This window comes from Schistocerca nitens, chromosome 2, assembly GCF_023898315.1.
Source record: "Schistocerca nitens isolate TAMUIC-IGC-003100 chromosome 2, iqSchNite1.1, whole genome shotgun sequence".
NCBI classification, from domain to species: domain Eukaryota; kingdom Metazoa; phylum Arthropoda; class Insecta; order Orthoptera; family Acrididae; genus Schistocerca; species Schistocerca nitens.
The window spans coordinates 449,755,820-449,774,110 of NC_064615.1; the positions used below are offsets into that span (position 1 = coordinate 449,755,820).

General features: G+C 41.9%; 1 protein-coding gene across 1 annotated transcript in view; it reads left to right on the forward strand.

Annotated features, from left to right (window-relative positions):
• Positions 1-18,291, forward strand: part of LOC126235082 (juvenile hormone esterase-like) — a 92,803-nt gene that overhangs the window by 57,487 nt on the left and 17,025 nt on the right. The window contains exon 8 of the mRNA XM_049943815.1: positions 9,015-9,162. Coding sequence (XP_049799772.1) covers positions 9,015-9,162 — 148 coding nt within the window. The remainder of the gene's footprint in view (positions 1-9,014; positions 9,163-18,291) is intronic.

An 18,291-nucleotide genomic window follows, 5' to 3' on the forward strand; every position in this document is an offset into this window, starting at 1 on the left:
AGCATACTGCACACCTTCCTGCAAGAGCGTCAAGGAAGTGCGATCCAAATGCAGGTAGGATTTCTGCCCAGTATTAACTGAGTGAAAGCTGCTAAGGAGTGGCCCCAACACTGAACCCCGGGGGAACTCCCCACTTGACTGTACCTCACTCAGACCCAAAATCATAGCCATTCTCAGCACTGTGGATAATGACATTCTGCTGTCAGTTGTTATAGTAAGAGGTGAACCAGTTGTGAGCTACTCCCTGTATTCCATAATGGTCCAACTTTACAATATTTTGTAGTTAACACAATGAAATGCCTTAATTAAATAAAAAAAGACGCCTAGCGTTACAGACCTTTTGTTTAATCCACCCAGTACCTCAGAGAGAAAAGAGAAGATAGCATTTTCAGTTGTTAAACCATTTCTAAAACCTGACTGTACATTTGATAGCAAATTATGTGAAATAAACTGATCAATTATCTTTACATACAAAGCCTTTTCAATAACTTTAGCAACACTGCCGGCATAAAAATAGGTCTCAAATTGTCCACATTATTCCTTTCTCCCTTTTTATGAAGCGGCTTTACTGCGGAGTACTGTAGTCGTTCAGGAAAGTGACGATTCTTAAAGGAAAAAATGCAAATATGGTTAAGTACAGGAATAACTTGTGCAGTGCAGTACTTTAATATTCTGCTAGGTACTCCATCATATCCATGAGAGTCAATAGTCTTCAGTGATTTAATTATTGACTCAATATCCCCCTTGTCAGTATCACAGAGGAGTATTTCAGACTTCAGTCTCGGAAAGTCATTTTCCAAGAGAGCTATAGAAACTAAGTTTTTATTAAATTAATCAGCAATTTTCAGAAAGTGATTGTTAAATACTGTAAATATTTCTGACTTAACAGTAACAGAAATATTTTTACTGAGTTCTGACTTTATATCATCGATCTTGTGCTGCTGACCAGACATTTCCTTCATGACTGACCATATGGTTTTAACTTTATCCTGTGAATTAGTTATTCTATTTGCATACCACATACATTTTGCCTTCCTAATAACTTTTTTAAGCACCTTACTGTTTGTAATGGGCTGCTGTAGGTCGATTGTGATTACGTCTAAGATTTTTATATAATTTCCACATTGTTGTACATGATATCCTGATCCCAGTAGTCAGCCATCCAGGCTGCCTTTTACTGCTAGTACCCTGTTTTGAACTTTCTAACGGGAAGGCACTTTCAAAGAGTATGAGAAATGTGTTAAGGAAAGCATTACATTCAACATAGATGCTAAGGTTCAGTGACCGTGTCAGAGACTTGTTGCAACCCTTGTTCACAGTACGAGCAGCCCTTAGCGGCTCGCCATCTCACAACTGTTCATGACGTCGCCTTTCCGGCTTAGATCTTTTTTAATATGTGACTTGTAAGTACTGCATCTTTTTCAGTCAGTACAAACTTTAATTTTATTAATGTACTATGTACCTAATATGTTTTAGAACAGTTGGGCTAATTCTGAAGACGACGCGCATAGTAGCGTCGAAACCAGGTCAATTTTGACTTAATATTTGTGACCGAGGGCTTATTTGTTCCAATATAAAGCATTACATTATTCATCTGTGTTATCGGCACTATAAACATCCTGCCACTCTTGGCGAGGTACTGATGCTACGCCGTGTTCGCATCGACCTTATCTTCATAATTATGTTGTATAAATGGAGATGATGTTTTAACTACTGACGACACCTTTGGCACGATTTTTTTATGTATCTCCGCTGCAGGATGTGATTTTAATGTATTTTGCTTCTGATGAAGGTATATTTAGATATACCGAAACCGTGGTCAAGGATTTTAATAAATCTTTATCCTGTTTGGCTGTTATCATTTACCGTGAAGATCTACTTTTTCTGAAACTGTCATCATTTGTTTGACTGTCATGTACATCACATCTACCGATTTCCCTCCCATTCGGATAATCCCTTCGTGGTGCGTCGTTTATTTTTTATTTTATTTTTTTGTCTTAGAGAGTACATATCGGGTATTGACAGATGGCCACCACAAGCTATGACACAACACACTTGCGGCTACGACACACTATGCGAAGTTTTGAGCCTCTTGTTTCTTTGTGTTTTTTGAAGTTAGTTACAGTCTCACTAAGTTAATATTGAATTAATAGTTATTTTCATTTTAAAAATAGATCCGATGACAGACTTAGCTATATACTATATTCTGTGTTTTTTTTTTAATTATGCTTGCGAAAGAGATTGTCACCTACTCGAAGGCACATTTAAAACGTGTATTGCAGAATGTTTTTCATGTTGGTTTCTAGGACTGAAGCTCCCAACACTACGAAAACAACTTTTCCTAATTTTTTGTAAGAGCATTCCACAGGGTCACCAATCACAGCGTAAGGATAACAGGAAAAAGATGTTTGATTTTACGTCATTGTATAAGTTAGAAAATTCTGTGCTTAGTGACACAAGCTGATCGCTTGGGTTGTGTCAAAACAGTCAGTGATGTCACTACCAAGGCACTGAACCATGTGCCAAATGAGAGCTGAGCATAATGACGTTTTGGAACACAGCACTAGAACGAAATAACCTTCGTTCGATATGCAGACATGTCGCAACTGTGGTGAATCATATCTAGATATTTCTGTAACTTGAAGAGGAATTAGGCTACAAGTCCACCTCAACGTCACGTATACATGAACCTATATTATTTTTAAGCTTTCAAGGTTCACAAAATCCCACTTCACAACTCTTCAAATAGCAAAACTGTGATAGTCTCTATTAAATTCCATTGTTTCTGTTGCACACTGCTAATGAATGAATCAGCTCAGGTAGCCACAGAACACTGAAACCTTATTAACACAATACATCAAGCAAGTTCAACATGAAGAAGTTAAAGAAATAACGCACCTAAACGATCGTCCAAATCTAATACGAGAATAACACAATAAATCATACCAGTTTCTTAGAAGGTATGGGTTACATTGTTTATGCTAACTACGGCCACTGTGTTCAGTATACTTGCCTGTCCGAACAGGGGATCACTGACATAGTGCCTGTCTGATACACTCGCAATGACTCGGTGATTTGGACATGATACGTGAGGTAGTAGATTCCGACTGTTGGTCATGGATATGACTGGCGTAAAGTCCAGAGTGGAACTCTGGTTGAGGGACCACTTGTACGGTCGTCACTAAGTCCAGATAACCGTTCTTTATGAATTTCCAATGTTGACTGCCTGGAGAACAGCCAGGCAGGGTCCTACTAAGCTGTCCGGCAGAGGAATACCGGGAAAGCTTAGTGGTGGAACATGACTCACGGAGGCAAACTAGTGCCAATGGTAGCAATGTTGCATATGGCAAACGTTACACAACCTGGTACCAGACGGCTGCTGAGGTGTGATCTCCTGTAGTTGGGTTACTGGCATACTGGAAGGATTCGAAAGGCTGCACCACTGTGTCGTTAGTATTAGGCTGTAAGCGACAGCATTCCTCTTTCCTGCGGAGGAGATGCTGGAGCCAACTTGTGTAACGTAAACGACAGCTGAGGATTACGCATTCATTCTTCCCCAGTGGAGAGGTGTCGGGGCCATCGTGGAGAAGAGCATCTCGTCAAGTGAGGAGGTCTCCTGGAGTGGGACGGCAGATCCAAGAATTGGCCGTGGTGGCGGCAGAGACCTGGATCCAGAATTGGTGCTAGATGCCCACTGCACAGAGGTAGCCTTGAAGAGAGAGAGGTCCACTCAGATGAGAACAGGGAGGAGCGAACCTGGAAAATGAGAAATGTGCAAAGTCGTAACCGAGAAAAGGGCGACCAGATATCACCAAAGGCGGTATGTCCTGACGTGGCCAAGCAGGAGAAGAGACGTGGAGACCTGCTGGTGTCCTGTGAAAGGTGACCAGACGATAAATAGCAAGCACTCTGCACAAAATAGAAGGCCCGAGAGACTGCAGGATACAATGACGACCAGAACCGTCCAGGAACAGTATACAGGCTGGACCGACACAGAGCGCGGATCTGTAAAAAGCGCACAATGCGCTGTGAAGTCACCTATCAGAGAAGAAAACAAGAGAATGCGGTGATCGGAACCCACATTTGGAAAGGAAGAGGCCCAGCAGAGGAATGAGGCATCAAGGATGTGAGCTGAGCTAGGGCGACGTGTGGAAAGGCAGGTGCAGCCAAGGGTGCCCTAAGAGCCAGGGCCAAGTCGCCGTTAGAGGAGTCAAAAGAGAGAAAAGCGATGCCACCATTGGCCGGACTGGAGAGTTCACTGACCGGACGAGTGCCGGTGTACAGGAAATGAAGGGAAAGGTCCACTGAAGGCGGGTTATCAGCGGGGTCGGTAGTGGTGCAAAGGCCTGAAGCGGTGCTGGAGGCGAGTAAGTACTGAGGTTCCAGAGACACAAAGACCGCGTAGGGCAGGATACAACCATGTCGAATGCAAAGGCCTTGAGGAAATGTTACAGGCTACAAATCTCAGGCATCGTTGCACTCCTAAGAAGACAGATGCTGCGTCGTCCGTGGATGGACGAGGCAGCATCGGGACAGGCGAGCTGCCATCGAAGGAGATCGGAATTGCGCCGAAAGAGCTGTACTTGTGGCAGGAGCTGTGCCAACACACCTGATGCTTGCAGTGGTGCTGCCACGATACAGTGTAGCTAAATCAGTTGGGAAATGCCCCGGAGCAACTGTTGTATATGTTGCCATTGCAACTGTAAAAGCTGAGTTAATGGCAGTTCTGGCATCGGATTAGCCATGAGTATGCGTGAATCCACATTTATTCACTCCACAAAGTGCAAAAAATGAAAAAAATAGCGTCAGGTCTTCATTCACATCAAATATTCCTCAATCAATGACAAGCGAAATGCATCAGATCAATTCTCACTTAACAGTACAAGCACCTAACTTTTCAAAACCCCCTTAACACTCGCAACAAAATGAAAGAAATAGATGTACTCAGGTATCCACAGAAAAATGGAACTTCATTAACACAATACCTCAAGTAAGTTCAACATATAGCAGCTTCAGAAATGTAGTAACAACTAAAACATCGTCCAGATCTGATATGAGAGTGACTCAACAACCGTAACAGTTTCTCACAAGATACAAGGTGTACTGGTCTGTCCAAACACGGTATCAATGACGTAGCCAGGAAATATTCCTATATGGACGTAGTCCATGTTTGATATGCTTGCGGTGACTTGGCAGTTTGGACGCGGTGAGCGTTTTCATTGGCAATGGTGGGTCGTGAGTGTGGCCAGTGTGAAGGCCGGAGTGTATTGTACGCTCAGAAAATAGAACTCTGATTGAAAGACTGTTTTTGCGATTGGCGTTAAGTTCAGAGAGCCGTGAACTGTGAACTTCCGTCGTCAACTACCTAAAGAGAAAGCCAGGAAAGCTTGCTGGTGGCACGTGACTAGCCGAGGTGAGCTAGTGTTGACGATAGCCCTGCATACGGCGAACGTAGCGCCGCCTTGTACTGTGGCGGTTGCTTGGGTTGTGATCTCCTGCCGTTAAGTTCTTAGCGTACTGGACAGTCATGGACTGTGCGGCTGGTCCTGGCGGAGGTTCGAGTCCTCCCTCGGGCATGGGTGTGTGTGTTTGTCCTTTGGATACTTTAGGTTAAGTAGTGTGTAAGCTTAGGGACTGATGACCTTAACAGTTAAGTCCCATAAGATTTCACACACATTTTTGAACTAGCGTACTGAAAGGGCTGAGACTTGCGGTGGTTGGTGGCTAGGCAATAGACGACAGCCGAGAATAGAGCAGTCTCCTAGCAGAACACAATTTATGAAATGATACACGTTTGTCCACCATGTAATAGTAAACCACACGAGAATTCCCAGTATTGAAAGGGCAACTACTACACAGTTGCATAGTGTCTGTAAATAAGACCTTCATGACATGATACAATAGTTCTTCACAAGAAATGGCAAAATAATATCGTTTGGTAAGTTTTGATGAAACCACCAGTCATCGTAAACAGCATATAAACTGAATAACTAAATAACTGACTGTAGCTGATGCGAGTAGTTATCATAAAAGCCTTCTTCACTTAACGTATTTCGATCACACTCTAAGACAAAAAAAAAAAAAAAAAAGAAATACGCACCAACATGGAATTATTCGATGGGTACGGAAATCGGTAGATGTGATGTACATGCACAAACAAACAAATGATTACAATTTAAGAAAAATTGGATAATTTGTTCTAGAGCAAGCGATTCATAAAATGAGGAAGTCAGAAACGCGTTGGTCCACTTATGATCCTTATGCCAGCAGTTATTCGGCTTGCCATTGATCGATAGAGGTGGTCGATGTTCTCCCCAGAAAGATCGTGGAAAATCATTCAACTGGCGCATTAGACCGTCAAAATTCAAAGATGGTTGCAGGACCCTGCCCGTAATGCCCCAAATGTTAGTCATTAGCGCTCCGTTCGAAGCGGGGCTCATCACGGAAGACAGTTCTAGTCCATCCAATGATATTCCAGTCCGAAGGCGTGTCTGAAGACCCCCTGGATTGAGGTGGGATACCAGTATGACTGTCACCCGCCTACGGCCCGATGATCAGGAACGATGGTCTGGGACGCTATTTCTTTGCATAGCATGACCCTCAGATTGTGACCCACAGAATCCTTACAGCAAGCACCGTGGTACGTACGATATGCTACGCCCCGTTTTGTTGCCCTTCCTGGCAAGCCATCTTGGGCTTACATTTCATCAAGAAAATGACCGTCCACGTTCTTGCTGAACCCTACCTTATCCATTAAGGTCGCCAGATCTCTGCCGAGTTGAGAATGTTTGGAGCACTATGGGCAACGCCGTCCAACCATCTCGGGATTTTGACGATCTAACGCACCAACTGGACAGTATTTGGCACGATATGGCAAGCCGAATAACTGCTTGCATAAGGACCATATGTCTACCAAAGCGTTATTGAATTCTTCAGTTTATTCTCTTGAATAAATCATCAAATTTTGCAGCCGATTTCCGTGCCTTTCGGGTAATTCCTTCGTGCTGACCCTTTCCTTTATTGTCTGAGAGTGTAGGTGTGGACTGTTCCTTGCTGGTATTGAGGTAGAAAAAAAGTAATCTGATACCCCAAGACCCAAGACCAGCGGCGGTGGCCGAGCGGTTCTAGGCGCTACACTCTGGAACCGCGCAACCGCTACGGTCGCAGGTTCGAATCCTGCCTCGGGCATGGATGTACTATGAAACGTCCTCTTAGAAAAATTAATTAATTACTGTGCTGATAAACCTCTTACATTATTTGATTTTCAAACTGCTGAGCAGAACTGAACGCACTCAGACATTTCCCTCTTTACCTATTCTGATCAACACTAAACTGACACACAATATTTTTAGCGTAACGCAATCTGACTTTCAAAAATACCTACAAAAGAATGGCCCTGACTAACATTAACCTATACCTTTCACAAATCACTTACCTCATCAAAAATCTTCGTTACTCGAACTACTGCAATACAGCGAGCGCCACTACTTCCGTCTAAATAAAAGATTCAAACTACTGAAAGCACTAACTACTGATAGGCATAGTTACCAAATGAAAGATTTTGATAGAGAACAAACACTGTATTTACCTTAATAGTGTTCAAAAGTCATAATATATATAGCAGTTCATGACATCCAGTCTTACAAATTTCAAAACTCCGCCATTTCTCTCCCCACATCCACCACTGCTGGCGGCTCACCTCCAACTGCGCAACGCTACGCGCTGTTAACAGCCAACTGCCCAACACTACAATGGCCAACAACAATGCAAACCAGCCACAGACTGCTCACAGCACAGCCAGTGATTTTCATACAGAGCGCAACGTGGCGTTACCAATATAAAAACCTAAACAGCCTACTTACAGTATGTGATGTCCTTAGGTTAGTTAGGTTTAAGTAGTTCTAAGTTCTAGGGGACTGATGACCTCAGAAGTTAAGTCCCATAGTGCTCAGAGCCATACCCCAAGAATTTTATAACGGAAGCTATGGTGCAACTTAGTAGAACTCTTAAAAGTTTCTCTTTACTGTGCAAAAACTGATATGGTACAATCACAGCACTGAATTTGAGTCCCGTGTAGAATAAGACCGTCCACAAATACCACTTAACTTTTGCAAGCATAAGACAATTTTCACCCCACAGTGCATGAAGAATGTGCAATCTTTGCAATCTTCGATCATTAAGGAAGAAGCTACATAAATTCATAATTACTGTATGCCCTAGAGAAGCTTCTCAGAAAACGTAAACGTGAGATGTCATATCACTTAGAAATTATTGGGAATGCTAGGTGAGCAATAAACAGATCGAATATACTAGCTGTCATAACGTAAAAATTATAAACCCTCGCTGCTGGAACACTGACATAGCTGAGGGAACTTTACTATCACGTACAGCAAGAGAGGGTTAGGTGGGAATGAGGAGTGGCAGAGGGAGTGTGATCTGGAGCAACACTTGACCTTGACGCTTGTGACATTAACGTAGACGGAACCCTATTGTCTGTGCTCGAAACAGCATTTCCCATTACTAGTCGATGTGTTTTAAAACATCAAAATTATTTCCAGAAAAATCTACTGAGTTTCAGTGCTGACAAAGCCATGGACAAAGTCACTCATTTCAATTCATCTTAATGGAGGGTCGAACTCAATACGTGAGTCACAAGTGTTTAGAAGTTTGTCGCTCGTATAAGACCGGTCTATTGCTCATTTTTATACGTGAAATAAAATTAGTAATTTACAACTGCTTTGGTTACAAACTGCTAAGTAGCTTAGTGACGGATAGTGGGGCCAGCCCTTACCCTGGAGTTAGGACAGGAATGCGGTGCACCTCCGGGTTGTGACGATTCTGATTAAATTAGTAAACCACCAGTGGCTGTTAATGAGTGCATAACATTAACTCACGGAGGTTTATGCCAGATCAGTAAGCATCAGTGGTATGTTTCATTAATTTCGATATAAGATACATTGGAATTTCTGTTGGCAAGATGGTTAACTTTTTCTCACGACATATTTTATTTTCAGATCCGTGGCGATTTGGCTTTCAACTATCCCGTCATAAAGACGGCCAGGATTCACTCGAAGCAGACGCAAAACGTGTACCTTTATCTCTTCTCCGCTGACGGAGAGCTGAACCACATGAAGAGGATAGCAAAGGCAGAAAAGTTAGCAGGTAATCCAATCTTTGTGTCGCATTTCGGGAATTACAGTGTCTATGCTGTCACTTTTCCCGTAGTGTGTGAGGAATATAGAAACTAAATAAAACTTTGTGGCCGGCCGGAGTGGCCGAGCGGTCCTAGGCGCTACAGTCTGGAGCCGCGCGACCGCTACGGTCGCAGGTTCGAATCCTGCCTCCGGCATGGATGTGTGTGATGTCCTTAGGTTAGTTAGGTTTAAGTAGTTCTAAGCTCTAGGGGACTGATGACCTCAGAAGTTAAGTCACATAGTGCTCAGAGCCATTTTTGAACCAAAACTTTGAGAAAAAGTCAAATTGTATGGCGGACTGGGAAAAGAATCTGAATCCTTAACTCTCTCTGACTGACCTAGCGTGTACACCATACAGCACGACTCAAAGCTTTAATGGTGCAGAACGTCTTTCTACTTTCCACCACACTCGCACTTCAGCGAAGTAAGCAGGAACACTTATAATTAGAGCCTGGCCGATTATACACTGAAGAGCCAAAGAAACTGGCACAGCTGCCTGATATTGTGTAGGGCCCCAGCGAGCACGCAGAAGTGCCGCAGTACGACGTGGCACGGACTCCACTAAGTCTGAAGTGCTGGAGGGAACTGACACCATGAATCCTGCAGGACTGTCCATAAATCCTTAAGACTACGAGGGGGTGGAGATCTCTTATGAACAGCACGTTGCAAAGCATCCCAGACATGCTCAATAATGTTTATGTCTATGGAGTTTAATGGTCAGTGGAAGTGTATTTTCTGCAAAAATACTGTAGACAACAAATTCCTGATGAATTGACACAAACGAACAAGTGTTTAGATTTTTGTTGCCAGGAGGCTCTGAGCAGCGCTGTATAAGGAACCATCACATATGGACATCCGTCGGTGAAACAACAGACGTATGCGGCTGTGTCCTTGGTAATCCCACTGACGCCAAACTCGACTTACCCTGCCAAGTATCGACACGCTCAAATAATTCAAAAGTAACTTGTTTCGTGAATGATGTCTTAAAAGTGCTGTGGTCTGAGGAAATAAAGAAGAAATAGTATTGTTTTGTATTCGGATGCTCAGGTTTCTTTCAAAGCCGCGCATCGTGTGTCGCTTATGTCAAACCTAACGTTGCCTCCTAAGCCTACGTGTCATTTAGGTGGATACAATGAAGCTGTTGGTTTGTATGCTCAACACTTTCCAACCATGAAATTTGCGACTGATTCATTTCCGAGACAAACTCTGATATCAGTGCGAGAGGCACAAAACGCTTTCACTGGTCCTGAATTCGAAAATTCTCTGGCGTACATCCATAACAGTTTCGGCTTCCTTTCCAACAGCATTAAACAATTAGAATATCTCGCGTTGTCTTTGCAGAAATCGTTAGGAATTGTTAAGAATCTCAAATGCAAGCTGACTGAAATTAGAAATAGTATTGGGCGGAGGGTAGTTAGTAAGTTAGACGCTGTTTTGGCAAGAAATTCAGGTTACTTGACTTGTACTACTATCTATAGTATCTTCAGTGGATGGGGGGAGGGGTGGGGGTGGTGTGTGTGTGTGTGTGGGGGGGGGGGGGGGAGAAGAAGAAGACGCTCCAGCAGATAGCTCTCCAGACCAGGAATATTTACTGTCTCAAAATTTGCACTGTCAGCATTCTGTAATGGGGAGACATCATTTTCCACCTACAAAAACGTTCTTCGTGATCTGCAACATTCTATGACTGCAGAGAATTTGGAAAAGTTCATGATTGTTCACTGTGCTTCAGAATAATTTCTGGTATGTTTAAGTGCATATTAACGTAATATAGTAGGTTACAATGTAATTTAGAAGTTGATATTGTTTTATTTTAAATAACAAAACTTATTCGTGGCATTGCGCATTTTCTTACACATTTTACTCATTTCTGTTAGATAAATATATTCTTATTTTTAGTTTTGCTGTTACACTACCGTTCTAAAGAACTGCACGTCCCTATAGAATTTTAAGAATTTTGGTACAGATCTAAAAACCCATTCGTCTTTGAAATTTCAAATATTTATGAAACATTGATAGTCTACAAGCGAGAAGGACATCATAATGAAGGACATGATTGGTTCTAATTTTTTAATTCAAGGAAATATCTAACAGTACGTACATATCTGTACAATGACATTTCATGTCACTGATGATATAGAAGTTAAAACTAATATTAAATATTTTAATGAAATTTCCATTTAATTTGGTCACATAATAAAATACTGTCTATCACAAGTGCATTATTTAGCACTCATACTTCAGAAGATCTCAGTATTTTATTGGACCCCCTTGCCCCTTACAACAGCCTTCACTCTGTCAGGCAAAGAGCCTATCAATTTTCTGATGGTCAATTTCGTGCTGCCAAGCTTTCACAATCATCTCCAACAGCTCCTGTTTTGTTGCAGGCTTTTTATACTGAATCCCTTTCCCAGTCTGTCGCCACAAATTCTTAATTGGAATAAGGTTTGGCGAACTTCCCGGCCTTGAAAAAGTGGTAACCTTGGAAATTGTATTACACAGATAAAATAAGCAGTACTTACCTTTTTTGATGTGTGGCATGGAGCCAGATTCTGTTGGAAAATCCACTGCGCATCCGGGAAAGCGTCGTGTGCAGTGAACATCAGAGGGCGCCGAATCACAATTTCGTATTGATCACTGTTTGATGTTCTTTGAACAAAGTACAACGTTCCAACGTCTTGGTATGTCATTGCTCCTCACACCATTACAGATGGAGCATCCTTCATGGTTCGCACAACGCAGTCAGGATCCATCCTGTCACTGGCTTCACTCCTGACGGGCTGTGGTCTGTCACTCATCATGAAAAATCGGCTATCATCTGAAAATATCACAATTCTCCACTGTTCTTATGTTCAGTTCATGTGAAGTCTGGCCTATGCCTGTCTCCTTTTCCTCTCTGAAGCAAATAAAAATGGCTTATTGACAGCTTTAGCCTTCATACCCATTGCACAGTGTCTTTTCCTAACAACTGATGAGCTGGTTACCACCTGCATGCTTTTGCCAGTTCAACTGAAGTAGCGCTCCTATCCTTTCGGATTAGTCGACGAAGTATTCAGGGGGCGAAGAAATGCAAAGAAGTTAGAAAAATATTTACCTCGCTGTAACCAAGCAATAGCTGTTCAAATTTTGTGTTTCCGTTCTTGTGTCCCTTCTTATTTGTTTATAGACATTATTTAGTAAAGTACACGTAGGTTATTTACTGCTAGTGATGCAATTCTGAAGCTTATACTTATTTACTTGCGGCTCAATACTGTAGGTTTTAGTTGTACTGTGCTTTGCAATTAGCCACCGCAGACCGCTATACTGGTTAATAAAATAATAAATCGTACCTCAGTGTAAACAAGTAACTGTCTAAAGCAACGGAACTAAATTCGCAGTTAGTTTGGATTTGTGGAGATGGGATTGCGGGGCATAACTGTGTCACTGACATATGTTGTTGTTGTGGTCTTCAGTCCTGAGACTGGTTTGATGCAGCTCTCCATGCTACTCTATCCTGTGCAAGCTTCTTCATCTCCCAGTACCTACTGCAACCTACATCTTTCTGAATCTGCTTAGTGTATTGATCTCTTGGTCTCCCTCTACGATTTTTACCCTCCACGCTGCCTTCCAATGCTAAATTTGTGATCCCTTGATGCCTCAAAACATGTCCTACCAACCGATCCCTTCTTCTAGTCAAGTTGTACCACAAACTTCTCTTCTCCCCAATCCTATTCAATACCTCCTCATTAGTTACGTGATCTACCCACCTTATCTTCAGCATTCTTCTGTAGCACCACATTTCGAAAGCTTCTATTCTCTTCTTGTCCACACTAGTTATCGTCCATGTTTCACTTCCATACATGGCTACACTCCATACAAATACTTCAGAAACGACTTCCTGACACTTAAATCTATACTCGATGTTAACAAATTTCCCTTCTTCAGAAACGCTTTCCTTGCCATTGCCAGTCTACATTTTATATCCTTTCTACTTCGACCATCATCAGTTATTCTGCTCCCTAAATAGCAAAACTCCTTTACTACTTTAAGTGTCACATTTCCTAATCTAATCCCCTCAGCATCACCCGATTTAATTTGACTACATTCCATTATCCTCGTTTTGCTTTTGTTGATGTTCATCTTATATCCTCCTTTCAAGACACTGTCCATTCCGTTCAACTGCTCTTCCAAGTCCTTTGCTGTCTCTGACAGAATTACAATGTCATCGGCGAACCTCAACGTTTTTATTTCTTCTCCATGGATTTTAATACCTACTCCGAATTTTTCTTTTGTTTCCTTTACTGCTTGCTCAATATACAGATTGAATAACATCGGGGAGAGGCTACAACCCTGTCTCACTCCTTTCCCAACCACTGCTTCCCTTTCATGTCCCTCGACTCTTATAACTGCCATCTGCTTTCTGTACAAATTGTACGAGGGCAGTTCAATAAGTAATGCAACACATTTTTTTTCTGAAACAGGGGTTGTTTTATTCAGCATTGAAATACACCAGGTTATTCCCCAATCTTTTAGCTACACAACACTATTTTTCAACGTAATCTCCATTCAATGCTACGGCCTTACGCCACCTTCAAATGAGGGCCTGTATGCCTGCACGGTACCATTCCACTGGTCGATGTCGGAGCCAACGTCGTACTGCATCAATAACTTCTTCATCATACGCGTAGTGCCTCCCACGGATTGCGTCCTTCATTGGGCCAAACATATGGAAATCCGACGGTGCTGTAGGGTGCATGAGGAAGAACAGTCCACTGAAGTTTTGTGAGCTCCTCTCGGGTGCGAAGGCTTGTGTGAGGTCTTGCGTTGTCATGAAGAAGGAGAAGTTCGTTCTGATTTTTGTGCCTACGAACACGCTGAAGTCGTTTCTTCAATTTCTGAGGAGTAGCACAATACACTTCAGAGTTGATCGTTTGACCATGGGGAAGGACATCGAACAGAATAACCCCTTCAGCGTCCCAGAAGACTGTAACCATGACTTTACCGGCTGAGGGTATGGCTTTAATCTTTTTCTTGGTAGGGGAGTGGGTGTGGCGCCACTCCATTGATTGCCGTTTTGTTTCAGGTTCGAAGTGATGAACCCATGTTTCATCGCCTGTAACAATCTTTGACTAGAAATTGTCACCCTCAGCCACATGACGAGCAAGCAATTCCGCACAGATGGTTCTCCTTTGCTCTTTATGGTGTTCGGTTAGACAACGAAGGACCCAGCGGGAACAAACCTTTGAATATCCCAACTGGTGAACAATTGTGACAGCACTACCAACAGAGATGTCAAGTTGAGCACTGAGTTGTTTGATGGTGATCCGTCGATCATCTCGAACGAGTGTGTTCGCACGCTCCGCCATTGCAGGAGTCACAGCTGTGCACGGCCAGCCTGCACGCGGGAGATCAGACAGTCTTGCTTGACCTTGCGGCGATGATGACACACGCTTTGCCCAACGACTCACCGTGCTTTTGTCCACTGCCAGATCACCGTAGACATTCTGCAAGCGCCTATGAATATCTGAGATGCCCTGGTTTTCCGCCAAAAGAAACTCGATCACTGCCCGTTGTTTGCAACGCACATCCGTTACAGACGCCATTTTAACAGCTCCGTACAGCGCTGCCACCTGTCGGAAGTCAATGAAACTATACGAGACGAAGCGGGAATGTTTGAAAATATTCCACAAGAAATTTCCGGTTTTTTCAACCAAAATTGGCCGAGAAAAAAAATGTGTTGCATTACTTATTGAACTGCCCTCGTAAATAGCCTTTCGCTCCCTGTATTTTACCCGTGCCACCTTTAGAATGTGAAAGAGAGTATTCCAGTCAACATTGTCAAAAGCTTTTTCTAAGTCTACAAATGCTAGAAACGTAGGTTTGCCTTTTCATCAGTATTACAGGGTTATAAATACAAAATCAAATAGGGGTAATGCAGGAGTAGGTTTAATAATGAATAAAAAAATAGGAGTGCGGGTTAGCTACTACAAACAGCATAGTGAACGCATTATTGTGGCCAAGATAGACACAAAGCCCATGCCTACTACAGTAGTACAAGTTTATATGCCAACTAGCTCTGCAGATGATGAAGAAATAGATGAAATGTATGACGAGATAAAAGAAATTATTCAGGTAGTGAAGTGAGACGAAAATTTAATAGTCATGGGTGACTGGAATTCGTCAGTAGGAAAAGGGAGAGAAGGAAACATAGTAGGTGAATATGGATTGGGGGGAAGGAATGAAAGAGGAAGCCGCCTTGTAGAATTTTGCACAGAGCATAACTTAATCATAGCTAACACTTGGTTCAAGAATAATAAAAGAAGGTTGTATACCTGGAAGAATCCTGGAGATACTAAAAGGTATCAGATAGATTATATAATGGTAAGACAGAGATTTAGGAACCAGGTTTTAAATTGTAAGACATTTCCTGGGGCAGATGTGGATTCTGACCACAATCTATTGGTTATGAACTGCTGATTGAAACTGAATAAACTGCAAAAAGGTGGGAATTTAAGGAGATGGGACCAAAGAACCAGAGGTTGTAGAGAGTTTCAGGGAGAGCATAAGGGAACAATTGACAGGAATGGGGGAAAGAAATACAGTAGAAGAAGAATGGGTAGCTCTGAGGGATGAAGTAGTGAAGGCAGCAGACGATCAAGTAGGTAAAAAGACGAGGGCTAATAGAAATCCTTGGGTAACAGAAGAAATATTGAATTTAATTGATGAAAGGAGAAAATATAAAAATGCAGTAAATGAAGTAGGCAAAAAGGAATACAAACGTCTCAAAAATGAGATCGACAGGAAGTGCAAAATGGCTAAGCAGGGATGGCTAGAGGACAAATGTAAGGAGGTAGAGGCTTGTCTCACTAGGGGTAAGATAGATACTGCCTACAGGAAAATTAAAGAGACCTTTGGAGAGAAGAGAACCACTTTTATGAATATCAAGAGCTCAGATGGCAACCCAGTTCTAAGCAAAGAAGGGAAGGCAGAAAAGTGGAAGGAGTATATAGAGGGTTTATACAAGGGGATGTACTTGAGGACAATATTATGGAAATGGAAGAGGATGTAGATGAAGACGAAATGGGAGATAAGATACTGCGTGAAGAGTTTGACAGAGCACTGAAAGACCTGAGTCGAAACAAGGCCCCGGTAGTAGACAACATTCCATTAGAACTACTGATGGCCTCGGGAGAGCCAGTCATGACAAAACTCTACCATCTGGTGAGCACGATGTATGTGACAGGCGAAATACCCTCAGACTTCAAGAACAATATAATAATTCCAATCCCAACACTTAAAGTGTTGACAGATGTGAAAATTACCGAACTATCAGTTTAATAAGTCACAGCTGCAAAATACTAACGCGAATTCTTTACAGACGAATGGAAAAACTGGTAGAAGCGGACCTCGGAGAAGATCAGTTTGGATTCCGTAGAAATGTTGGAACACATGAGGCAATACTAACCTTACGACTTATCTTAGAAGAAAGATTAAGAAAAGGCAAACCTTCGTTTCTAGCATTTGTAGACTTAGAGAAAGCTTTTGACAATGTTAACTGGAATACTCTCTTTCAAATTCTGAAGGAGGCAGGGGTAAAATACAGGGAGCGAAAGGCTATTTACAATTTGTACAGACTCCAGATGGCAGTTATAAGAGTCGAGGGGCATGAAAGGGAAGCAGTGGTTGGGAAAGGAGTGAGACAGGGTTGTAGCCTCTCCCTGATGTTATTCAATCTGTATATTGAGCAAGCAGTAAAGGAAACAAAAGAAAAATTCGGAGTAGGTATTAAAATTCATGGAGAAGAAATAAAAACGTTGAGGTTCGCCGATGACATTGTAATTCTGTCAGAGACAGCAAAGGACTTGGAAGAGCAGTTGAACGGAATGGACAGTGTCTTGAAAGGAGGATATAAGATGAACATCAACAAAGGAAAACGAGGATAATGGAATGTAGTCAAATTAAGTTGGGTGATGCTGAGGGAATTAGATTAGGAAATGAGACACTTAAAGTAGTAAAGGAGTTTTGGTATTTGGGGAGTAAAATAACTGATGATGGTCGAAGTAGAGAGGATATAAAATGTAGACTGGCAATGGCAAGGAAAGCGTTTCTGAAGAAGAGAAATTTGTTAACATCGAGTATAGATTTAAGTGTCAGGAAGTCGTTTCTGAAAGTATTTGTATGGAGTGTAGCCATGTATGGAAGTGAAACATGGACGATAACTAGTTTGGACAAGAAGAGAATAGAAGCTTTCGAAATGTGGTGCTACAGAAGAATGCTGAAGATAAGGTGGGTAGATCACGTAACTAATGAGGAGGTATTGAATAGGATTGGGGAGAAGAGAAGTTTGTGGCACAACTTGACTAGAAGAAGGGATCGGTTGGTAGGACATGTTTTGAGGCATCAAGGGATCACAAATTTAGTACTGGAGGGCAGTGTGGAGGGTAAAAATCGTAGAGGGAGACCAAGAGATGAATATACTAAGCAGGTTCAGAAGGATGTAGGTTGCAGTAGGTACTGGGAGATGAAGAAGCTTGCACAGGATAGAGTAGCATGGAGAGCTGCATCAAACCAGTCTCAGGACTGAAGACCACAACAACAACAACCTGTAAAATTCTATTCATAAATAAATATGTGTGTATGTCTCTCCATACTGTCAGATAATCACAAATGATATAATGTCTAATATTTCATCAACATGTATAAATTTTTCTAAGGGAGGGATGAGAGTATGAGCCGCAACAGAGGACTGATGTTTTGTTTTCTCCTTATTCTCCTTTCTGTTTAATGGTGCATTAGTTCAGTACAGTAGATGAGCTTTAATTATGCCATTAGATGACTGCTAAATATGTCCTCTTAAATAATTCTACATCTACATCTACATCTACATCTTAAATAATTCTTCCAATCTGAAGTGTCAAGCCTACATAACTCCAAAAATTTCATTACAAGTTCCCATTAGAATAGTGTTAAAGTGTTATAGATTTAAATCTTCTGGTATATTTTCAACGGTGGCTGCTGTAAATAATTCTTTCCACATAAATCTATACTTTCACCTTTAGTTATAAGAATATATAAGACATCACATAAGTTATTATCTCAGCCATACCAGTCTTTCAATAAA